This window comes from Spermophilus citellus (assembly GCF_964194105.1).
Source record: "Spermophilus citellus genome assembly, chromosome: 9".
NCBI classification, from domain to species: domain Eukaryota; kingdom Metazoa; phylum Chordata; class Mammalia; order Rodentia; family Sciuridae; genus Spermophilus; species Spermophilus citellus.
Window position 1 is genome coordinate 967,041 of NC_138191.1, and position 26,527 is coordinate 993,567.

Here is a 26,527-nt window from a genome sequence, read left to right on the forward strand (position 1 = left end):
ACCTATGGGTGAAAGGACAGAGCAACTGTGGGGACAAAGGCCCGATGGCTAGCATGAGCAGGGCAAGGGGAGACAGGATAGGAACAAAGCTGGAGAAGCAGCAGAAGTCTACCGTAGGAACCTCAGGCACTCTGACTTCATCAATGTTGTTTCACTCTTTATTTTATGATGTTGCTTCATTTCCACTGTATTCATTTTGATCAGCTATCTGATCAAAACGGACTGAACTACAAGGATAGTTATTTACCTTGATCATCTAATAGTCTGGAGGTAAACAGCCCCGGCTTTGGGATGGCAACTCAGTAGCAGACGCCCCTTTCCACCTTCTCACTCTCAATCCTCGGCATCAGCCACGTCCCCCTCATACGGTCCGTCAGAAGATGGCTGAAGCAGTTCCAAACATGACATCCTTACAAAGGTAGTAAAGAACTAGAAATTCCCTTGGTTATTCCATGAATGAGAGGAAGTTTTCCCCGAGGTCCTTCCACTAGATCATCTGGGCCCCAACAGTGAGAAATGGGTCACATGCTGACGCCCTGTGTTTCAAAGAGACTCAGAGAGCAGTGTCTGGAGTCTTTCTGACTCCACTTCAAGAGACGGAGTCTACTTGGCAGCAAGAAGAGTGCACAAATGGCTAGTAAATGTCTAGTCAAACGTTCGTACACACAAAAATTATGAAGCTTTCCTTCATAATACAACAACTAAATAAAGTTAGAAACAGGTGAGTCTTTGTTCAGGCCAAACTGAAAGTTGTTTAGACTAAGTTGCCTACAGCCTTTTCTTTTTCTTTCTTGTAATAAACTCTGAAAAAAATGCTGTCTCTCAAGAAAATGACCCCTGACCCCAGTGCTCCCATTCTTGGCACATGAGTTTTGCTTTTGAAAAATGAAACTCGAGCAGAAATTCCAAGCCATGCCTTTTCATTCCTAACTTGCTGGGTTTGACATGAGGTACACAGACTGGAAATAACAACCCCTGGACTGCTGAAAGGGACTCTACAGCCTTCCCTTTGGGAGTTCTCAGTGGCTACAAGTCCCCCAAGCCAGAGGATTACAAAGGGAAACCAACTTGGCCTCAGAGGAGTATCACTCAGAGTGGCTAGTCAAGAACGAAGAAATGCAGTGAAATCAACTCCTTGAAAGTAGAGGACTGGACTCCATGGCCACTTGCCTATCTCGCAGCGCCTGACCCCCAGCATCCTGGATGGCACGTATAACAATCTTGGACATCCCATGGTGCCTTGTGGTGATCACCTCTAGTACCATCCTGCCTTTCACCAAGAGTTGTCCAAGTGCTCACCATCCTCAGGGTCCACAAGAGTCACTCATGTTGAACGAGCCTGGGCAAGTCCTTGGAATTATCAGAGTGGGAGGTATTTGTCACTGCTGTGGGAAGGAATATTCAGCAGTTGGCCTCTTGGGGGATTTTCTAGAAAAGCACACCTTACATCTGACTCCCACAAGGAAATTCAGAAAACATACATTTTTTTTATTGGGATAAAAACATATAATGTAAAATCTACCATCTTAACTATTTTTATAAGTGAATAGTTTAGTAGTATTAAGAATTTCTAGGGGGCTGGGGATCTGGCTCAAGCGGTAGCGCGCTCACCTGGCATGTGTGCGGCCCGGGTTCGATCCTCAGCACCACATACCAACAAAGATGTTGTGTCCGCCGAGAACTAAAAAATAAATATTAAAAAAAATTCTCTCTCTCTCTCCTCTCTCTCTCTCTCTCTCTCTCTCTCTCTCTCTCTCCCCCCTCTCTCACTCTCTCTTTAAAAAAAAATAATTAAAAAAAAAAAAAAAAAAAGAATTTCTAGGGGCTGGGGATGTGGCTCAAGCGGTAGCGCGCTCACCTGGCATGCGTGCGGTCCAGGTTCCATCCTCAGCATCACATACCAACAAAGATGTTGTGTCCGCCGATAAATAAATAATAAATATTAAAAATTAAATTAAAAAAAAAGAATTTCCAGCGGCTCAGGAATCTAAGGCAGGAGGATCGCAAGTTCAAAACCGACCTCAGCACCTTAGGGCCCCCTAAGCAACTTAGGGCGATCCTGACTCAAACTATAAAAAGGGCTGGGGACTGGCTCAGTGGTTACCTGGCCCTGGGTTCAATGCCCAATCCAAAAAAAAAAAAAAAAATCGTGATCTAGAATATATGACAGATTTTAACTATTTAATAATAAGAGAACAAGCAATAAAAACATCCAATAACATGTGGGCTAATTTAGAATGTCAGATTCAAACTGACATTCACCAATGAAGCCATACAAATAAACAAAACAAATGAAAAGATATTCAGCGTCATTGGTCATTAAAGACATGAAAGTTAAAACCACAGTGAGATTAAAATGGCTTTCAATTGAAAACACCAAGTGTTGGCAAGGACATGGAGTCACTACAGCTCTCAGGCACAGCTGGCAAGAATGCAAAAAAGGGCACTTCAAAAAAACGGTGGTAGTTTACTGTAATACATACTACAATCTGACATTCTCACTCCTATATAATTACACAAAAGAACGATGACATATGATTCTATTCATAGTTACTAAAAGTAGAGAGATCCTAGAACCTATTCACTGGTGAATAGATAGGTAGATTATAGTACATCAATATGTACCATGAAAACTATTTCTCAGTAAAGAGAATGAACTACTGATACAGGCAACGACGTAAGATGAATTTCAACTATATTATGCTAATGAGCAAAAATCAGACGCAAAAGCTACAGATTTTATTTCTTTGATATATTGGGGCAAACAAAACTATAAGGACAATTTGGAGTGGAAAAGGCAATTAGGTTAATAGGGTAGTTTTGTGATGAAATATTCTGTATCTTGAATGTAATGAGGTATGTAACTCTGTGCAGATTCCCAGCACTGTGAAACTAAATAAATCTAATTTCTACTGTAAAAAAAAAGGTGATCTATTTAATGAGAAACATTAAATGATAATAATGATGATGAAATAAAATTTATTAAGAAATTAAATGATTGAAATGTAGGGAAAAAACTAAGAGCCAAAACCTCTCAGGTGATGACACCCAGAAAATGGGGAGTATCTTACCAGTAAGATAAAAAAAGCTTCAAAAGATTGCTAACACACTGTTTAAAATGAAATAAGTTTTAATTCTATAGTACAATTAATTGGTAGCAATTTTCTTGGTTTTGGTAGTGGGGGTTGAAGCCAGTGGCGCTTTACCTCTGAGCTACATCCTAGGTCCTTTTTACTTTGACAGCATCTCGTTAAGTTGCTGAGGCTGGGCTCCAGCTTGTTATCTTTTCTCACCACCATGCAAGTAGCTAATAAAATACCTAATAAGCAGATACTGTGACACTCAATACCCTTCTCCCTTGCCACCATCTATTACATAAGACAGAAAAGCTAAATGCTCGCTCTCTTAGCTTTCCTAGATGTGGGCAGGGAGCCCAGGGAGCAGAAACTTGGTAGAGAGAATAAATGGGGCAGTAGAAAGCTTTTCCCTTCCTAAAAAACAAAACAAAACAAAACAAAAAGCAGGAATCCATAGATGATATATCATTCCCCTTTCTCCCTGTCTAAGGCTGAAGGCAATAAACTGGAGGGAAAGACTAAGAGAAGCACAAAGATGGAACTCTGATATGGCTGAGACACTAAACTAACTTATGTGTAAGAAAAAATGTTTTTTTTTTAAGAGGTGGATGTGGTGGCCCCCACCTGTAATTTCAGTGACTCAGGAGACTGAGGCAAGAGATTCCAAGTTCAAGGTCAGCCTGGGCAATTCAGCAAGGCCCTGTCTCAAAATAAAAGGGCTGGGGATGAAGCTCAGTGGTAAAAGCACCCTTGGATTCAATCCCTAGTACCACAAAAGGAAACAACATAAGCAAAACAACTTTTTTTTTTTTTTTTTTGGACGGACAATATCTTTATTTTATTTGTTTATTTTTATGTGGTGCTAGGGATCGAACCCAGTGCCTCATGCGTGCTAGGCAAGAGCTCTACCACTGAGCTCAACCCCGGCCCGAGCAAAACAACTTTTTTATGGCACTGTTAAATCATGTTATATGTTACTTGCATATTACTGAGGTAATATGATTTTCCATAAAGGACATGTAAGAACAGAAAATTTGAGTCTTTTTCCTACCCTCTGCTATTAACCAAAGGAACAAGCTAGTAGTACAGTAGACCAATATTTCCTACAGAATAAAAGAGGGAAAGTAACCAAGGAAGACTGATTCAAGACAATGTGTTCACATTGGTATTTTACTAGTCTAACAAAAATTTATTATTATTTTATTATTACTTTGTACCAGGGAGTAAACTCAGGGGAGCTTAATCACTGAGCCAGATCCCTATCCCTTTTTATTTTTTATTTTAAGACAGGGTCTTGCTAAGTTGTTTTTTGTTTTTTTTGTGTTTTTTTTTTTTTTAAGAGAGAGAGAGAGAGAGAGAGAGAGAGAGAGAGAATGAGAATTTTAATATTTATTTTTTAGTTATCAGCAGACACAGTATCTTTGTTTGTATGTGGTGCTGAGGATCGAACCCGGGCCGCACACATGCCAGGCGAGCGCGCTACCGCTTGAGCCACATCCCCAGCCCGTTGCTAAGTTGTTTAGAGTCTCACTACATCACTGAGGCTGGCCTTGAACTTGCGATCCTTCTGCCTCAGCCTCCTGAGCCACTGGGATTACAGGCATGTACCACCATGCTTAGCTTACCAGAAATTTTTGTGTAAAAGATTTACAATTTATTACTTATCTACTTTAGCTGTACCTAGCCCAGCATAAGAGCATTGTGAGAAGAGCATCTGTGACCTGAAAAATTCTAGGCATTTGAGAAACGTTAGTTATTTTCTTCTTCTCTCTTTAATTATAAAAAGGATATAAGGCTGTTCAAGAATATTCGTACTATATTGCATTTTTAACATTCACACAGTAAGACAAGACAAAATAAGAAATTCTCCCCATTCTCCTTTGGCAACTAAAAAGATCTTTTTGAAAATATTTTATGTCCACAAAAGGAAACCTATCTGACAACAGCAGAGACTATATTTGTTATCAGCTAATAAATTATGAGCTAATAAGCAGAGAAAGACAACCTGATCACCTTACTCTGACAGCCCAATTCTCTTACTAATTCAAGGGCTGTGAACAAGGACTGTTGTCTAAAATGTTTAGACATAATTACTCTGGCCAAATTGGGATTATTTGAGCATCAAAACGAAAATGATTTCTTAAAAACCATGCTAAAATAAATAAAGTAGAGCAGGGAAAAAAGCTCTTACCAAAAAAAAAAAAAAAAAAAAAAAAAAAAAGTTTAAATCTGGGGAAGAAATTATAGAAATAGAAATAAATGTATCTTAAGTAGAAACAAATGTAAAATTATTTCACAGTAATAATCCAGGCCATGGACACTGATAGCACTAGACGAAAACTATTAGAGGGCTGGGGTTGTGGCTCAGAGGTAGAGCGCTCGCCCGGCATGTGTGAGGCACTGGGTTCGATCCCCAGCACCACATGAAAATAAAGACATTGTGTCCACTTGCAATTAAAAAATTAGAAGAAAAACTTTAGATGACCAGATATTCACTCACTCTCAAGTTATTACCCTTGATAATGTATTCATTACAAAGGAGAAAGGATGCCTTTATAAGAAAAAAAGACTTCTGAGAGCACGTGCCATCTGTTGAGATACACTAACAAGGATACAATACCTTTCATTTGATCCCCACTCCCACCCCCCAGTTCTGGGGACTGAAGCCAGGACCTCACATGTGCCAGGCAAATGCTCTACCATTTAACTACATTCCCAGTCCATTTTACTGAGTCAGGGTTTTGCTAAATTGCCTAAGCTGGCTTTGAATTTGCAATCCTCCTGCCTCAACCTCCCCAGCTGCTGGGATTGCAAGTATTCATTACCATATTCAGCCTATTTGAGATTCTTGCCCAGATATTTAATCTGAATGAAGAAAAAACAAGACAAATCCAAATTAATGACCATCCCTGGCAAGGGGGTTAACTAACAGGGACCTTAAAAACTAACACTTATCAGCTACTGTAGTTTGGATCTGGAACACCCCGCAAAGGCCCATGTGCTTGGTCCTCAGGTTGGTGTTACTAGAAGGTGGTGGAACTTTAAAAGGTAGGGCCTGGTGAAAGGAAGTTAGGTCATGAGCGTGTGCTCTTGAAAGGGATGCTGGAAATCTGGCTCCTTCCTATCTTTCTTTGTTTTCCTGTTGCCATGAGGTGAACAGGACTTCTCTGCTGCACATTCATACCATGAGATCCCACCATAGGTCCAAAACAGCAGGGCTGATCAACCATGAACTGAAATCTCTGACACCGTGAGGCAGAATAAACCTTTTCTCCTTTCAAGCTGATTTATCTCAGGTACAGAAAGCTAACTAGTAAACCAGCTGACAGCATAAACCAAACCCCCTAGTCACCAGTTGGTATTAACCATTAGACATATGAGCAAACAACTGTGCAAATTATTCTAGCCTCCAGCCTATAAGTCTCTCAGATATCAGACGGCAGAGAAAAAATATCTCCCCATACCACGTCTGAATTCCTAATCCAAAGAAAATGAGCTATTACACAATAATCATTGTTTCAAGTCACTATGGTTTACAGTAACATCTATTATTATGCAATAATAGATAACTAATACAGGCTCTAATAAAGCAGAAATCTCAAATTCCTCAACAGTACCTACCTCACAGGCTTGTTGGGAACATTAAAGAAGCTAAGAGAACGTTCGGAATAATGTGCTAAATGAACAGTAGCTAGTAAACAACTTCAGTTAGAATAGTTAGAATACGATAGAGAAATAAAGTGCTCTGAGGAATACAAAGGAAAGGTATTTTGATTTAGTCCTAGAGATCAGAGGAGGTTTCCTAGATTCAGTGGAGAATTGATTTAGTTGGGTTAAGAAAGCAAAGGTATTTCTAGCTGAGAAAACAGATTAGGCAAAGGTATAGAAGCACTGAACAGCATGGTTCATGTTAAAAAACAAACAAACAAACAAACAAACAAAAAACAATTAAGTCTGGTACTGGTAGAATAGAAGAAAAACAGGAGGTAACAGGAAACAAGACTGTAGAAGTTGGGAGGATCCCAAAACATAGAGGGCCGCCTTACATATGAAGTTATGGGCTCCATAACAGGGAAATGATACACATTTTAAAATTTAGGTGCAAAATTCTGCAAAGGCAATATGGAACCAAATTCAACCATGGTAACACCATGGGTCTTGGGTCTTTAGTATACGATAATCATGGGAATCATGAGAGGACTTGAGGGTGACCACAGACAGCTCATAGATCAATTTATCCCCAGGGGAGGCTTCTGTGGTCTTAACTGGAACAGAAGGTGGGGAGTAATTAAGGTTATACAAGAAGGGGCCAAAGATACTGCTAAACATCCTATACAATACGCAGGAGAGTCCCGCACAATGAAGAATTATCCCATTCAAAATTTCAGTAGTCCTGAGGTTGAGAAATCCTGTAGAATAAGGAAAAGCAGAATAAAGGAAAACCAGTACTTTAAAGTACTCACAAGCAGAGTCAAGGCTGGGAGTGTAGCTCAGAGGGAAAGCCCATGCTCAGCATGCACAAAGTCATGCGTTTACTCCTTAGCACCATGAATAACAATAATAAGAAAAGTCAACCAAGAAGTAAATCAAGAAAATGCACTATCACAGAAGTCAGAGCAATAGAGGACTTCAAGGGGAAGGAAAAGACCCCAAAAGATTAATTCAGTAAACACGATAAACATTTCAAGTATCTAATGGGTCTGCAATTAGAAGTAAACAAGGATTTTAGTTGAAATAAACTATGATAGTTATAGTTAAAGGAATAATGGGAGATAAAAAAGTATACAAAATAAATGTAGATGTTTCTTAAGAGATTTTATTGGAAAGGGCAGCAACTGGGCAGCAACTAGAGCAGTAATTCTCAATCCTGGCTATAAAAAGAATAATCTCAGGAACTCCTAAAAATTATCACCCAAGGGTCCCTGGGAGTGGGACCCCATATCAGTATTTTTAAAAATATCCTCAGTGACATTAATGCATGGCCAGGTTTGAAAATTACAAAACTAAAGACTAAAAAGGGTAGCTGAGGAGTGAGAAGTGGGAAAAGGAACCAGGAAAGGGAAAAAGGATGAAACAGGTAGGAAACAGGTCAGGGCTGTGGGCTGGCCTTGAAAAAAAGAAAGGACACCTCGTTTCAGGAGACTGTCAGAAGAAATGAATGTTGACAGAGAAGCTGCACATGGAAGTTTGAGGATTTCAGCCTAAGGCCCCAGTTTTCAGACCATGGAAGATAAGTCAGATGCTGAGAATCAGCTAGTGAACAGGAAATCCAGAAAGGGAAATTTGGTGATGTGCCTCTCCTCTAACTGCCTAAGCATCCCCTACTAGAGGAGCAGCGGAAAGTGAACCACAGCATTGATCAACGGGGATTCAGTGGGTGGGAGAGGAAAAAAGGGTGTAAAGGAGAGGTTCCACAATGCAGGTCCAACAGGTAGAGAAAAAAAAACACAGTTTATAAGCAGTTTAACTAACACAGTAGATTTACCACTGGGTACCACAAGTATTAAAATAGTCTAAGATTTAATGAGGCTTGTCCTTTCAATCCTACTAAATCAGATTTCCTATATCTTGTATTTGTCCTAAAAAGGAATGTCTGCAGTTAAACGAAATGTACAAAACACAAGGAGAACCAGACACACAGCTGGAGAGCCATGTGATGGAGCAAGTGAGGTAAAGCATGACAGTCTAGAAGGCAGGGACGGGAGGGCTGCAGGTCGGGAACACCACGGTTCAACAGGTCTTTCTGAAATGACGGACATGTTCTGTAACCTGGGCTATCAAATTCGGTGACTACTAGTGCTATATGTGACCAATGAGTCCTTGAAGTGTGAATAGTAGGAATGAGGAATGTCTGATTTTATTAACTCTCCATTAATTTAAATTTAAACAGATATGGCCATGTATGGCTAGTGGCTACTGTGTTAGCACACCACTAGATCACACAACCTCAGGTCAAGTCCTTGGATCCACCACTAGTCATTACCTTATTTCTCTGAGTCTTAAGACTTTTCTTATATAAAATGAAAACAGTTGGGCTGGGGATGTGGCTCAAGCGGTAGCGCGCTCGCCTGGCATGCGTGCGGCCCGGGTTCGATCCTCAGCACCACATACCAACAAAGATGTTGTGTCTGCCGAGAACTAAAAAATAAATATTAAAAATTCTCTCTCTCTCTCATCTCATCTCTCTAAAAAAAAAAAAAAAAAAAAAAAAAAAAAGCCCATTGTTCCCATCTGTTGAGCTCTAGAACAGATCTCTGAATCTTTTTTAAAAATATTTTTTAGTTATAATCGTACACAATACCTTTATTTTATTTATTTTTATGTGGTGCTGAGAATCGAACCCAGGGCCTCTCACGTACTAGACAAGCGCTCTACCAGCCCTAGAATCTTAATGTTATCCATAATACTTGATGTGCCTTTTAATGTCTTCTGAAAATCTGATAAACATATTATCTATATATGAGCCTGAAACATTATTAATAGACCTATAATTTTTTTCCCACTTCTAGCAAGAAATTTATTTATGTTTCATATATATCTTATACACATAACTATAATTTAAATTTTTTCACTCTGTAGTTTATTACCCTTTGTTAACTGATATTAGCTGAATATACAATTTAGCTTCACTTTCAACTTGTCTTTTATGCACAAAGATAGTAAAGACCAGATGATGCTATCAGATATAGTATGTCATGCTATCATGTATCACATTATCAGATCGAGACTGCCCTTAAAGAGAACTTAAAGCAACTACTCACCCCTCAATAGCTGGAGACCTGCCAGGGCGAGGAGTGCTTCCTCGAGACCTGTGTCTCCGGGTAACGGGCAGCCTTGGAGGCCTACTTGGTCCCCAGAAGTCAGTGGAAGTCTGGTGACTCCTTTCATTGGCTCTAGTATCTTGGTCCAGTGGATTGCTACTTAGAAATGGTCTAAAATCTTGGAAAAACATCGTGTGATCCAAATGGTCCCAGAGCTAGTAAAAACCAGAAATAAATCACATTAGGAAAAGGAAAAATAACAAAAATAGAAAGGAATAACTTTTAACACTTTGAAATTCAGCAGCTCCAAAATAACAAACTATGTTTGTTTCCCCAGTTTCATGGAAAGGAAATGAGAAGTCTTTTAAGGTGCAAACAGAAGGAAAAAAACATCTAAAAATCGAAATAAATTATTTTCTTCATAAAGAAACAAGTAAGCTGCAGGGGTGCTGGGGTTGTGTCTCAGCGGTAGAGCGCTTGCTTAGCACATGCAAGACCCTGGGTTCCATACTCAGGTAAAGTAAAGGTACAACTAAAAAATAAATATTTAGGGGAAAAAAAAAAGAAACAAGTAAGCTAATGGCTGAGCTCACTTATATCCATCCACATGCCTCTGATCAGTCTCCCCTTCAGAAATATAAATACAAGCTGAAGGTATCCTGGACTTCTATCCGAAGCATCATCAACCATAGATATCAACATTACAACCTTGTGTTCTGTCATAGATGACATCCACAAAGACCTTGATAAACTGACTGTACGGTGGGGCATCACCACCACAAAATGAGACAAATGTCCACAAAGTACTTCTCTTGACTCAGCACCTGCATCGGGGAGGGTTGTGTCAAAGCTGTGCCAAGGCAGCACAGGGGTGCTTAGTAAGTGCATTCGGTGGTACATACTTTTATCAGTAAAAGAGATATAGGGGGTTACTGGGTTTGGTAGAAGAATCACTAGGGGGAAAAATTACCTTAAAATAATTAAAGCTTTATCTATCTGTACACCAGATTTCTCAAAAGATCTACAGAATACTACTTACTGAACTCCATCCACAAAGTATGTAACACTGGTCATACTAATCCACTTCTTTGTTTAAAGTTTTAAGTCAAGCCATGTGTGGTAGCACAGGCCTGTAATCCCAGCTGCTCAGGAGGCTAAAGACAGAAGGATCACAAGGCCAGCCTCAGCAACTCAGCGAGGTCCTAAGCAACTTAGTGAGACCGTCTCAAAATAAAAGACAAAAAGGACTGAGGATGTAGCTCAGTGGTAAAGCATCCCTGGGTTAAACTCTAGTACCAATAAACAAAGAAAGTAAGTTTTAAGTCAATGGAAGAGCTTATTCTTTAGTGTATATATAATAACTAGGACAGAAAACTTCTCAGGTCTTAAAATTCCTCAGAACCTCACCATTTCTTCCAGAGACTCACAGTAGTAACAGCCTCCTAACTCAGAAAAAAGGCTAGTAACCCAGCAGCACATTAATCTGACTACAAATCCCACTCCATTCTCATTTAATAACCTGCTATAAAAAGTTATGGAGCTTGATAGGTTTTACAATGTTATTTTGTTGTTGTTGTAATTTCCTCCCTTTGTAGGTTTCCATTGTGCCACATCCTGCAAGCACTTAGATATCACAGCACCGTTGTTTTTGGTCTGGGTTTTTGTTTTCCTCCTGCATATATCTTGATTTTTGTCATTACTGAAAGGCAGTTTTACCAGATTTAGAGTTCCTGTAGTTCTTTTACTCCTCCAGATATCTTTCAGCTAAGTGTTTGATTGGTCGTGGTGAGCCTTTGACTGTCTTCCAGAGTTCTGATAAACTTGATTCTGATAGTTTTTCCCAAGTTTTGTCGTTTTTGCTGAGGAATGACCCCCAGAGGTCCCTACTTTGCCATTTTCACAGACAGCATCTTTCACTGTGGCTTTACTTAGCTTTCTCTGATACTAATAAGGCTAATATCTTTTTGTGTACTCATCAGTCAATCATATCTTTCTTTTTGTGTATTCTTATGTGGTGCCAGGGACTGAACTCAGTGCCTCAAACTTGCTAGGCCAGCGCTCTGCCACTGAGCCACAACCTGGCCCCTCATATTATCTTCCATGTCCTTGGTACACTTTTCTATTTAATGAACTCTCTAACTGATTTGTAGCAGCTCTTTATATATTCTAGATACGGATCTTTCATCAGCTGCTATATGTACAATTCTCCCAATTCTGATTCTTTTTTTTTTTTTCTTTTCTGGAGGCTCTTGAAGTTCAATTTTAATGTAGCACAGATCCCTCATGATTTGTACCTCTGAAGATTTAAAGATTCCTTCCCCAGCACAAGCTGTTAAAAATTTTCTCCAACAAGGGCTGGGGATGTACCTCGGTGCCCTCGGTTTGATCCCCAACACCACACAGAAACAAACAAACAAACAAACAAACAAACTGTCCTCTATTTTCTTCAAGTAAGTTTAAAGGTTTGTCATAAATATATAAGTCTTTAGTCTACTAATTTTTTGTAAGACCTAACATCATAGGGATTCAATTTAATTTGTTTTTCAAACATAATCAATTGTTCCAATACCTTTTATCAAATAATTCTTCCTTTCTGGGTCTGTTTTGAGTTTATATATATATATATATACAGGTTCATTGATCTGCATAGGTACCACAGTCTTAATTATTATAAGTCTTATAACAAATTTTAGTATCTCACAAATCAGTTCTCCCTACATAAATTTCAAGAATATCTTGATCATTTTTCACCTTTCATATTTATTTTAAATTAGCCTGGTAAGCTCCCCATGCAAACCCCATTGGAACATTTACTTGTAATGCAATTAATCTTTTTATCCTGTTAACAAACATTAACATCATCTGGGAGCTTTATTAGGAAAGCAGAAATCTGACCACACTGAGTCTATCTGCATCAGAAACTTTTTCACATGCACATTGAAATTTGTGAAGCACTGTTATAGATTATTTTGAAGGCAATGAACATTTTTATGATATCAAGTCTTCCTACCAAAAATACAGACTAGCTGCACTCAATCCCAATTTATCCAAGTCTTCTTTCAATGGTTATGTCTTTCAACAGTTTTGTACCTTTCTCCATAAAGGTCCTGCTAAACTTTTGTTAGATAATATTACCAATTCTTTGCTGAAAATGGTAAATGTATCTTTTTTAAAATTCTGTGTTTTAACAGTTAATTGCTATTAACAAAAATGGTTTGTTTTTGTACTTACCTTAATATACAGAAAACTTGCTGATCTTTTTTTAATAACAATTTTTTTCACTATATCCGTATTCTGTTTTATTTTTATGTGGCACATGTGCTAGGCAAGTGCTCTACCACTGAGCTACAGCCCCAGCCCTGAACTCTTAATAATTCTAATAATTACCTACATGGAAAACCCCAAAAACATACATAATCATATCATCTGAGAGAAACAATAATTTTGTCTCTTCCCCAACCTTTAACTTCATTTCTTCTTATGTAATTGCAATACAATATTGACAGGAAACAACTATAGCAGGCACCTTCCTCTTGTTCCTGATTTTAAAGAGAATATGCCTGACAATTGGTCACCAAGTACTATGTTTTGCATTATCATTATGTTTTGAAAGTACCCCTCTATCCGATAAAACAAGTTTCCTTTTAATCCTAGTTTACTTAGAATGTTTAACATGAATGAACATTGAATTAATCAAATACGTTTTCTATATTTAGATAATTATGTTTTTTTATTTTTAATCTGTAAAATTATATCAACAGTTTTTCTATTAACACAATCTTGAATTCTCAATTTGGCTTATGATATATTACTGGATTCTATGTTTGCTCTTTTGAGTTCATTTCTGTATTTATTCCTTCAGAAAACTACCCTTGTCTGGCTTTGGTACCAGGTTATACTAGCTCCATAAAATGTGCTGGGAAGCTTTCCTTCTTTTTCATATTAACATCCTGTGGCACAAAAATAGAATTACTGAGTATAAGCACTTTGGTAGACAGTATTATACTACCTTCCAAACATGTACACCCATTTACACTCCTACCAGAGTACAACAGCTTATAACAGCTTACTGTTCTAGCCAACATTGGTAAAATGTTTTTAAAATGCTAATATACAATCTGAAAAGTAAAAAAATAACATACATGGTAAAAACACGGATAAGATCTCTCTAAATACTGAGGTACAGCACCATTTTATTTTAACTGTCACGGTCCTTCTTACACTAGACTTATTTCCCTTTTTTTCCTCGTGACAGTCTCAGTCTGTAACAGATCACTTGTTTCTTGAATGAAAAGTGGTCTAGAATGTAAGGTTCTTAACCCAAAATCCAAAGGAAATGCAAAAATTAAATCCCCAACTATATTTGCCATCCATAAGTGAAAAAGTATGAACAGACTCCTTCATATTCTCAATCCACTAGGGTAAACTACAGGAAGAAATCTATCTACATAAATAAAGTTCCACATTTGAAAAAAATGCCCAAAGTAGTCATTTTTCATTATAACTAAGATAAGAAACAATATTAAATTTTGACGAGAAGAAGAGTTAAGCTGCAAGTTCATACTCTGAATAATCTGCTTTGATAACTACATTTTTGATTGACATCAAACTTCATAAAATGGAGAGATTCTAAAGATGCAAGTTTAGATGTAGTTTCAACATCAGCATGAGGCATTTTGCAGTTTGTGTGGAAACTGCAAATTAGTGCAAACTAATAGTAGCAGTCAATATTTGTGGCCTATTTCATCCCCAAATAATAGTGCACCCTGACCATAGAATACAGGATAAAAGAAAACACCTCACAAATTTACACCAAATCCATACTAAGGATAAGAATAGCTTCAGAAAAAAAAAAATAGAACAACTTTAGGTCATCTGTCTCTGAGCAGACACAGACAAGCATAAGAGAAAGAAAATAGTTCATCAACAAAACTGGGTATTCAGGACACAACTTATGTAAGTAAAAACTAATAGGGAACACTATTATAGAGTTTCAGTGAAATAGAATCACACAGACAGTTCATGTGATAAATTTTGTCTTGAAAACCCAAAAAAGTGACTCTGAACAGAAGCAAAAAGATAACATGTCCGATTTCAATATATTAAAAAGAAGAAAAAAAAGAAAAAAAACTAGGATGGACAATACCTTCCAGGTAGCAGAATTTGTTCTGAACCAACTATGATCAAATCAATACCACTTAAAATATTAAGGTCTGCTCTTTAAAAATGTTAAACAGTTACCTTATGATCCAGTAATTTCACTGTTATTATATAATAAAGAGAACTGGAAAATATTCACAGCAACATACTTAGTAATAGTCATAAAGTGTACACAACCCAAATGTCCATCAACTGATGAATGGATAACTGATAAAATGCAAGACATCAATAAAATCTATTATACAGCCATAAAAACAAATGAAGTGCTGATACATGCTACAATATAAATGAACCTTAAAAATATTATGCTAAGTGGAGGGGCTGGGGTTATGGCTCAGCGATAGAGCGCTCGATTCGCACATGGTAGACCATGGGCTCGATCCTCAGCACCACATAAAAATAAGTAAGTGAAATAAAGGTATTGTGTCCAACTACAACTAAAAAATAAATATTAAAAAAAATTATGCTAAGTGGGAAAGAGTCACAAGAGATCACATGTTGTATGATTCAATTTATAGCAAATGTCCTATATACAGGCAAACCAACAAAAACAGAAAAATAGATTTGTCAGTTCCCTGGGGTAGGAGAATTGTGGAGAAATAAGAAATGAACACAAATGGGCACAAGATGAAAAAGTTCTAGAATTAGTGGTAATTAGTTGTATGAGTTGGTGAATTTACTAAAACTGTTGAATGGAACATTTTAAAGGAGTTAATTACATGGTATGTGAATTTTAAAATACTATGTTCTATCCAGGCACAGTGGCAGACACCTGTAATCCCAGTGATTCCAGGGGTTAAGGCAGGATTCCAGGTTGGAGGCCAGCCTCAACAACTTAGTGAGATCCTCTCTCAAAATAAAAAAATAAAAAAGGGCTTGGGATGTAGTTCAGTGGTAAAATGACCCTGGGTTCAATACCCAGTACCCCCTCACAGCACACAAAAAAACATAAAACTACAGTCTATTAAGATGAATCAATTGAAGGTAAATAATTTCAAAGTTATTAACCTTAGAAATGCAATTTCAAAAAAGCTCAGAGGCTTCTGATAAAACATTAAATCAAGATAAGGAGCATAACCATTACCCCAAACATTTCCTAGTGTTCCTACGTGATCTCTATCCTGTCCCTCCCCACTCGCAAGCAACAACTGATTGTCCTGGGGTTTGTATTTTTTCTAAAGGAATGAAAATGCAGTTATTCTTTATTTGTCTGGCTTCTTTCAATCGATTATTTTTAGATTCATCCATACTTTTACATGTATCAATGGTTTTGCCATTTTATTGCTGAGTAGTATTTCATAGTACGGATATATCAAGATTTGTTGATACATCCACCTGTTGATAGGATTTGGGTTGCTTCTAGTTTCTATTACAAATAAAGTTACTATGAACATTTGCATATATATACATATTTTTTTTCTCTTTCCTGGGGGGTAGAAAAGTGCAATAGCTAGATTATATATATGTATGTATATATGTATATTACCTTTCTCCAAAGTTAACCTCTTTTCCAAAGTGGTTGGACCATTTTATATGTCAGTTTCAGTTGTTCCGCAGCCTTGCAAATATTTAATATGGTCAGTCTTTTTTTAGATTTCAGCTATTCTGATAGAAATGCAGTAGTCTTTCATTGTGTTTTGTTTTTTAAGTTTTTCAACCAGTTATTAGTTCACCTAAGTATCTGAAAACAAATACATCTGTCTTCCCTTTCTCTATCCTTGGTATAATTTATCATAGTTTTTAATAAAGAAATTATGTAAATATCCATAATAAGAGAATTTTAAAATACAAATAAGAAGTCAATAAATAGACAAATATGTCAACCACTGAAAGTGCTCCCTACGTTTTTTAAAAAACTAAGTCACCGATTTGCAACTTTTATTAAAACAAATTCCCTCTATTAAAAACAAAGTAATTTGTAACTTGATTTCAACTTTGTTTTAATATTTTTATTTTTTAGTTGTAGTTGGACACAATACCTTCATTTTACTTATTTATTTTTATGCGGTGCTAAGGATCAAACCCAGGGCCTCACCCATGGTAGGCAAGCGCTCTAGCCCTACCGCTGAGCCAGGACCCCAGCCCCTCAACTTTTTTTTAATAACAATTGAATTTTTACATAAAAATTTGAAAACTTCAACTAAAAAAACAAATAAAACATGCAGACACCAAATTTGACAAGAAAACAATAACAGCTTATCAATTTACGTGAGTACTGTGTTCCAGGATACACTTTCCATTTAAAACACTTTAATCACACTTCTGTATGCACAGTAACTTCCAGTCGGAGTTAATATATAGTCTGTTCTTGATGAAGATAACACTAGGGAGACGTTGCCTGGTGCCTCAATAATGCTGAACCTGGCAAAACATGTTAAAAGATACTTCTTTCTTTCTTTTTTTTTTTTTTAAAGAGAGAGAGAGAGAGAGAGAGAGAGAGAATTTTTAATATTTATTTTTTAGTTCTCGGCGGACACAACATCTTTGTTGGTATGTGGCGCTGAGGATCGAACCCGGGCCGCACGCATGCCAGGCGAGCGTGCTACCGCTTGAGCCACATCCCCAGCCCAAGATACTTCTTTTCTTGAACTGTCAAGTCAACTATAAAGCAATGAAGTCCACAATATAATAAAGTTACATGCTGTAAAGAGGACTTTATCTCAAGATACGAATTAAGGTTCTTCAACAGTGTGGATCTCCTCTTTATTCTACTGTCGGCTTGAGTGATCCTGTATTCTACCCACTGCTGAACTGCTGCTTTTCTTCTGTAGTACTCGCCGTCAAATTTGTTGGCTTCCTTGACTAGATGAGTTGCTATCGTAGTCAATTCTGTTAGGCTTGGATCATTGTTGGAAGAACCGGAATTTGTCGCTCACCCTGGGCACTGTACCGATTTCCCTTACTCAGCCCCACAGCCTCCAGCAGCAGCTGGCAGGGGATGGTCATTGTGGTTTTAATTTCCATTTCCCTAACGACTAATTATATCAAGTATTTCTGTATATTTATTTACCAACTACACCTTCTTTGATGAGGCAAAGTATTCAAATCTTTGCCATTTTTCAGAATTGAGCAGATTTCTTATTATTCCATTTTAAGAGTTCTTTATAAGGCTCTTCAATATAGTTCTTTACCAGATGGATGATTTTATTTGTTTTCTGGTTTTTTGTTTTGGGGTACTGGGGATTAAACACAGGGGCCCTTTTAGCCACTAAACTAACATCCCCAGTCCTTTATAATTTTGAGATAGGGTCTCACTAAGTAGCATAAGGCCTAAATGGCTGAGGCTGGCTTTGAACTTGTAATCCTCCTGCCTCAGCCTCCAGAGTTGCTAGGATTATAAACATGCACCACCAAGCCAGGCAGATAAGTGATTTTCAACTATTTCTTTCCTAGTCTGTGATTGCCTTTTCATACTCACGAGAATAGCTGAGGTTATTAATTTTGATAAAGTCAAATTTATCAATTTGCTATTTTATGGATCGTATTTTTTGTGACGTATTTAAGAAATCTTAGCCTAAAGTCACAAAGGTTTCCTCCTGTTTTCTTTTATGTTTTATAGTCTTAGGTTTTTATGATTCATCTTGTATTAATTTATGTATATGGCTTAAAATATGTATAGAAGTTCACATTTTTGTACATACATATCCAATTGCACCTTTTCATAAACAGACTATCTTTTTTCTCTTGGATTGACTTTGTGTTTATTCCAAACCAGTGTTCATAGTGTATGAGTCTGTTTCTGGACTCTCTTTTCTGTTTATCTACCTTAATGGCAATACCACGGTCCTGGTACTGTATTGGTTATGTCCCTGTATTAGGTAATCTTAGTCTTCCAACCTTGATCTTGAAAATTGTTCTAGCTATTCTATATACTTGTTTTTCCACACAAATTTTAGAATCTGTCATTTTCTACCAAAAAAAAAAAAAAAAAAAACCAGCTAGGATCTTAACTGGAATTGAACTAACTCTATAAATGGTATCTTAATAAGACTTAATAAGGCTTCTGACTCATAAGTATGATATATTTCTCTAGTTATTCCAGTGTTAATTTCTCTAAATAATGTTATAATTTCTCTATGTTCTCTGTATCCTTTCTGAAATTTCAAGTATTTCATACCTTTGATGCTATCATAAACACTATTTTTAAAAATTTCAATTTCCAACTGTTCACTGTTAGCATAAAGTGATTTTTGTATATTTTTTGTATCCTAGAATGTTGTTAAACTCTCTAGCTCTAATAGTTTTGTAAGTTCCATTAAATTTTCTATACACAAGAACACATCAATTGCAAATAAAGATAGCTTTATATTTTCTTTTCCAACCTAGATGCCATTTATATCTGTCTGTCTACCTAGCTAGCCAGTTAACTTTATCACACTAGCTAAAACCAGTACAATGTGGAAGAGAAGGGAGGGGCACCCTGGTCTTGTGATCATAGCTGATCTTCATCTTCCATCAGCACCTATAACATTAACTGCAATGCTTCTAGTGGATGCCTTTTGTCAAATTAAGGCAGTTCCCATCTATTCCTGCCTTTCTTAGCATTTTTGAAAATGGATGCTGAATTTTGTCAAATACTATTTTTTTTACTATTGAGATAATCACATGGTTTTTATTTTTCAGTGTTAATATGGTGAATTATATTGATTTTCTTTTCTTTTTTGACATTGGGAACTGAACATAGGAGCGCTCTACCACAGAGCTATATCCCCAGACCTTTTTATTTTTATTCTTTGGTACTGAGAACTGAACCCAGGGGTACTGTACCACTGAGTTACGTCCCCTGCCCTTTTTATTTTGAGACCAGAGTCAAACTGCTGAGACTGGCCTCAAACCTGAAATCCCCCTGCCTCAGCCTCCTGAGTAGCTGGGATTGCAGGCATGCGCCAAGACACCAGGCTGCACATTGATTTTCAAATCTTGAACCAAACTTGTATTCTTGGAATTAAACCCTACTTGATCATAATGCATCGCCTTTTTTATATATTGTTGGGCTCTACTTGCTAAGATTTTGTTTGGCATTTTTGCTTCTATGTTCATGAGGAGATCTTGGTTAATAAAACCAATTTGGCATCAATAAGTACATTTCAAAAAAATTACATCATTTTTACTACTTTTAGTGTATCTTTTCACATTCAAAGTATCCCAGTTTGGAAGATAAATTATATGATTATAATATACTCACTATGGCTATAGAAACATTAGACTACCATTGGAAGATGAATTAAGCGGTATAGTGGTTGCCCCAAACTATTCTTTATCTTATTTAAACCATATGTGGATCCATGAGTTGTTTTTGGAGAGTTAATTCTTCAATCAGGTTTCAGATACTAGAAACTAAAACCATATTTTCATCCAGAGAAAGTCAATAGCTTTTTTTAGCAAATAAGTGCCAAACTTCTACTATAGAAATAAAGCTTCTACTTAGAGGTAAATGGAAGGATGAATAAAATTATTGCAACTAAAAGCTAAGTGTATAATTTAAAAGATTTGTGCTTTAAAAGGCCTGTCCCTAGGAAATAGATTTATTCAATGAATTTAGGAAAAACATTAGAACGGCAGAAGTACTGTCAGAATGAATCATGGAACAAGAGCAGTGGTGTACTGAAAGGTAAGTAAAAACTGAGCTTGTCCTCCAGTTGACCCTGGGGTACCTAGAATATAAGACTCACTCAGAAGGTAAATGGAAATTAAGGGATGGATCTGTAATAATTGGATGGGGAGAAAGGGCACTCAAAACATATCTCATGGCTGCCTACCACCATAGCAAAATTTTCAATTTTGTAAGAACACGGAGTACTGAAATGCTACTCACAAAAAAGAGGGGGGGGATGTACAACCCCTCTACTCCCTAATAATGTAAACACCGTACATAATTCCTTAAACAGCAATTTCTCCAAAATGAATATAACTTTACAGTCCCTGGACTCTGGGTACCTGGCACTTACTGACCCAAAAGCTGGCAAGCTCACACCAAAAATATTTTCTTCTTTACCTTTTCCACCTTCAGTTACTATTTAATTTGTGATGAGAGACAAGTATGGTGGCATATACCTGTAATCCCAGCTACTCGGGGGCTGAGGAAGGAGGATTGCAAGCTCAAGACCTGGACAACTCACCAAGACCCTATCTCAAAATAAAAAGTGCTGGGGTGTGGGAGAGCAACCTTGCACATGACTGAGTCACACTCCCGGGCTAGGTGCTGAGGCGCTCAGTCACAGAAATGTGGCAGAACTTTCCCCACCCTTCTTGGGTGCGAGGTGCGAGGGTCGAGGGTCGGTGTCTTGTGCATGGGTGTGTCTTGCTACAGCCCCATGGGTGGAGCTATGCTCACCTGTTCCTTTGTAATCTAACCCCTTGCCCTGTTTAGGATAGAATCATCCATGGAAGTGCCTTGTGTGTGTCCCCTTCTCTTACTGTGCCCCTGGGTGTGGCCTACCCAGGTGTCAGTCAACCTGCTGACAGTGGACATCATGAAGATAGACTCAGCCCCCTGAAACCTGACCCCTTGCCTCATTTGAATAGCTTCTCCTCAATAAAAGGGGTCAGTGTGTGCTCTTGCTCTCCCTTCCTGCAGACCCTTAAGGTCAGAGGAGCCGTCACAGCAACCCCAAACAAAAAGGTATTTGTGTCTCTTGTGGGGTTATTGTGCGCAGCCCAGTTAGCCCAGTTCAACTGGAGTGACCCCTGAGCCTTTTAGTAGCGAGAACAGAAACTCGGCACTGGGGATGAGGCTCAGTGGTAGAGCATCCGCTTAGCATGTATGAGGGCCTTGGGTTCAACCCCCAGTACTGCAAAAAACAGTGTGTTGACATCTTGGCCACATTGTTATGATTCTGAACTTAGCATATACTGAATTATGGTAACATCACTGTTCTTTGAACAACCATTGAAGAGCTCAGGAGTTTTATGCTTGATATTTCTAAACTAGATGTGAAGCAGATACTGTAATGTATGTCATTTTAACTCCATATTCTCTAAAAATGAGACATGAAAGATTTGGCTGAATTAATTAGACCTTAAAGATACAATCAAGGAAGCAATTGCTCAAAGAACCCCAACTCTACCTGGCACCTGAATGCAAGCCCTCTGGCTGAGACAGAAAAACAGCAAACAGGTAAAGGATAGTTTACTTGAAGAAAGATGGTTTGAAACTTCAACTTAAAAAAAAAAAAATTAGGTTGAATCATTTGTAAATCAAAAACAGCACAATTTTACTTTGTTCAATTTAATTTACCCATACACTGTTCTTGATGGCTTCTGCAGGCCAGTTAAGATGAGTACCATAGGTCCCAGGAGCAAAAAGTACACAAATTAGTATGGAGAGGGTTTTCATGAAAGTAGAAGCAAAACGCCCTCAAAGGCTATTTATTGATCTCCTCCCACAACTACCACAGTCACTATTCCCAACTCCTGCTCTCTAGAGAGTTAAATTTGATTAAACCTAAAGGTTAAGAGAAATCAACACTTTGGACCTCTTCATTCATTCCTAAGTAGTTTTCCAACCAGAGGACTGATAGATCTGGTGTATAACAGGAGCCTAATCTCTACCAGTTCACATTCTCCAATGGATGGAGTTCGTTCATGTATCAGGAAGCTGCACAGATGCAAACAGGTGCTCTGAATATGTGTGCCTGCTACTCTGCAACTCTCATTCTCAGGCAAGTCATCTGTATAAAGAGAACATCCATCTGGCCACAGGTCAACTGTGTTCTCCAATTCACTTGAAAAAAATTAAAGTTTTATTTCCATCTGTCTGGCTGCTGTTTTATTTCTCAATACATTTTAGACTCAGAGATGGAGGGAAGAATTATGATTGATAACCAACCATCACATACAATTAGACATGTGTATCACAGGAAAATAGTTTAATAAATAAAGTGTCAACACTAAAGAATGTAAAGCCATAAAATATTATTATTATTATTATTTTTGGCACCAGGGATTGAACCCAGGGGCACCTGACCACTGAGCCACATCCCTACCCCCGTTTTGTTACTTTATTTAGAGACAGGGTCTCACTGAATTGCTAGCACCTCACTTTTGCTGAGGCTGGCTTTGAACTCTTTTTTTTTTTTTTAATAATTTTTTAGTTGTCAATGGACCTTTATTTTATTTATTTATATGTGGTGCTGAAAATTGAACCCAGTGCCTCACATATGCTAGGCAAGTGCTCTGCCACTGAGCCACAGCCCCAGGCCCCTGGCTTTGAACTCTTGATCCCCTGCCTCAGCCTCCCGAATGGCTGGGATTACAGGCATGCGCCATTGCACCCAGCTATCAAATATATATTCTTAATACATAAAGAATAAGTTATAAAATGTATAACTGTAGAAACACAATAAAAAGCTGGGCATGGTGGCACACACTTGGAATCCCCACAATTCAGGAGGCTGAGGCAGAAGGATCATGAGTTTAAAGCCAATCTAGCAACTTAGCAAGACCCTGTCTCAAAATAAAAAAAAATTAAGGTGGATACGTTCATTACTTACTCCTTTCTGCCTGTGGATGCTGCTAAGAAAGCATCAGTAAAGTTTCTCTTCCTACTGCTGTCATGTCTAAATTAGAGCCCCCAAAGGGCCCAAACAAGTGCGGAAGCTATTCACTGGAGGGCTGAGCTTTGAAACAACTGATGAGAAGCCCTTCAGAGCAAGGGGGACACTCGTGGACTGTGTGGTAACGAGAGACCCAAGCACCAAGAGCTCCAGGGCTTTTGGGTTTGTCACTTATGCCACTGTGGAGGAAGTGGCTGCAGCTCTGCATGCAAGATCACGAGGTGGACTGAAAAGATGTGGAACCAAAGAGAGCTGTCTCAAGAAGATTCTCAAAGACCAGGGGCCACTTAACTGTGAAAAGATCTCTGATGGTGGGCATTTAAGAACATCACCTATTTTGAACAGTATGGGAAAAGTGAAGTTATTGAAATCACGACTGACCAACACACTGGGAAGAAGAGGGGCTTTGCTTTTGTAGCTTTTAACGACCAAGACTCAGTGGATAAGAGTGTCATTCAGAAATACCATACTGTGAGTGGGCACAACTGTGAAGTAAGGAAAAAGCCCTGTCAAAGCAAGAGATGGCTAGTGCTTCTTCTAGCCAAATAGGTCAAAGTGGTTCTGGAAACTTTGGTGGTGGTCATGTGAGTGGTTTCTGTGGAAATAGCCATTTTGGTCATGGAGGAAACCTCAGTGGTCATGGTGGCTTCGATGGCAGCCATGGTGGTCGTGAATATGATGGCAGCAGGGATGGCTACAATGGATTTGGTAATGATGGAAGCAATTTTGGAGGTGGTGGAAGCTACAATGACTTTGGCAATTGCAGCAGTCATCAAATTTTGGACCCATGGACGGTAGAAACTTTGGAGGCAGAAATTCTGGACCTTATGGAATGGAGGCCTATACTTTGCCAAACCACCAAACAAGGTGGCTATGGCAGCAGCGATAGCTATGGCAGTGGCTGAAGGCTTGAACGCTGCGAGGAAAAAACACTTAGAGGAGAGGAGAGCAATGGAAGAGCAGGGAAGCTACAGGTTCCAAGGGACTGTGAACTCAGCTAAGCACAGGGTAGGTGGCAGGGCCTGGCTGCTATAAGAAGGCATGGTTTAGACAGTACTCGTGTGGATGGGCAGAACCTGCAGGACTGTGCTTGTGACTAGCTGATAACAGGAACTCTAGTTTCCGTTCTGTGGAAATTGTAAAGCATTCCACACAGGGTTTTAATGTAGATTTTTTTTTTTCGCACACATGCTGTTGATTGGTAAATATAAGTATTTTTTAAAAATAAATAAATAATTAAAATTTCGATTAATTAAAAAGAGCTGGGAATGTGATTCAATGGTTAAGCCCCCCGGGTTCAAACCCTGGTACCCCAGCATCCCCCCAAAAAAGAGACACAAGAAAATATTCATGACATAATACTAAGAAAACTTTTAAAAGCATAAATACAATATGGCACTGAATGATTGCAACTGAAAACAGTTATGACGCAAACAAAAAATGAGAAGTATTATGCCAAAAAAACAAATAAAGCTATAAGACGGTAACGAGAATATGAGAGTTTTGGATTTTTTAAAAAATCTTAAATGTTATAATTTTCAGATTTATGCCTCAGGACAAAACCTGAATGGAAATGTATTGAGAAAGAGTTAAAATAGTTAAGACTCAAGATATTTTTAATACCTTTTTTGGTCATTATAATGCTGCTTAGCAATAACAAATTTTATTTCATTTATTTATTTTTAAATATATTGGTTGTAGTTGTTGATGAGCCTTTATTTTATTTATTTATAGGTGGTGCTGAGAATGGCAAGTGCACTGCCGCTGAGCCCCAGCAGGCCCCACATTTCATGTAGGTAAATAGGCAGGCGGGAGTGCTCTGCCTCCTAGAGCAGCCTGAGCCTTTTGTCCTCCTACGTGACTTTCTCTAATCTGAAGCAGCAGGCATGGCCATTCTTTTTCTTTCCTTTTTTTTTAATATTTATTTTTTAGGTGGACATGGACACAACACAATGCCTTTATTTTTATGTGGTGCTGAGGATCGAACCCGGGTCCCGCCCATTCCAGGTGAGGTGGCTGAGCCACAATCCCAGCCCCTCTTTCCATTTTTTTTTTAAACAACTTCTTGATGTAAAGAGCTGATCAGAGGGGCTGGGGATATGGCTCAAGCGGTAGCACGCTCACCTTGCATGCGTGCAGCCCAGGTTCGATCCTTAGCACCACGTACAAACAGAGATGTTGTGTCTGCCGAAAAAACTAAAGTAAATAAATAAATTCTCTCCCCCCCCCCCCTCTCTCTTTAAAAAAAAAAAAAAAGAGCTGATCAGTGGGTTTGGATGTTTTGCTTGTTCGGTTGGTTTTGGAGCTTTTTGTTTGTTTGTATACTAGGAATTGCACCCAGGGCCTCAAGCTTGGCAAGCACACGCTCTGCCACTGAGCTCCAGTCCCCACAGTCATCCCTGCAATCAAGAGATCTGTTAAGTGAGCTGAGACTCTTAAGATCAAATATCCCACTGACACCGGTCATGGTCAGAAGCTTTTCAAGTAATCAATGAAAGCCCTCAGGTAGCCGTGGGTCCACTTCCCCAAGATACCATCAGGAACTTCAGAACAGCAATGCTTTCTCTTTCTCCAAAGTGCTAGCAATATTGTTAGACTCCCTACCCACTATCCCTCACATGTCACTCACACACGGTTCCCATTAACTAGAAACTTACCTACTGCTTTCTCTCCAACTAGCCACTATCATCACCACCACAACCTCACTTAAAAAAAATTGAGAATTTATCAGAAGTTTTCTTGGACTAAATCTCTTCTAATACACACAGTATTTTAGGATTTCAGTTATTAGTAAATACTTGTTATAGAGAATAACCTTTTCACTGTAAAGCATCTCCAGCTAAAGAAAAACAGTAAAATAGAGCATAGCCTTTGCTAAAATAATCAACTAAAATATGGAAAAGAAAAATAAGTTTAGTTTCTATATATAACTTTATTTCCAACTTTTTTCTCCAGGGACATGAGTACAAAAACT

The 26,527-nt window shown here is 38.2% G+C and overlaps 1 protein-coding gene and 1 pseudogene across 8 annotated transcripts in view; one reads left to right on the forward strand and one right to left on the reverse strand.

The window, feature by feature from the left end:
• RNF115 (ring finger protein 115) overlaps nucleotides 1-26,527 on the reverse strand; it is a gene marked incomplete at its 5' end in the record, with an annotated part of 89,708 nt that overhangs the window by 24,564 nt on the left and 38,617 nt on the right. For 5 of the 7 annotated variants that reach the window (XM_081306293.1, XM_081306291.1, XM_081306294.1 and 2 more), the window contains one exon: nucleotides 9,839-10,053. The exons of the other annotated variants lie outside the window; for them this stretch is intronic. In XM_081306293.1, the coding sequence (XP_081162419.1) occupies nucleotides 9,839-10,053 (215 nt within the window). The remainder of the gene's footprint in view (nucleotides 1-9,838; nucleotides 10,054-26,527) is intronic. 7 annotated transcript variants of the gene reach the window in all.
• Nucleotides 23,553-24,801, forward strand: LOC308657211 (heterogeneous nuclear ribonucleoprotein A1-like; annotated as a pseudogene). The gene has a single exon. The product of its transcript is annotated as a heterogeneous nuclear ribonucleoprotein A1-like (transcript).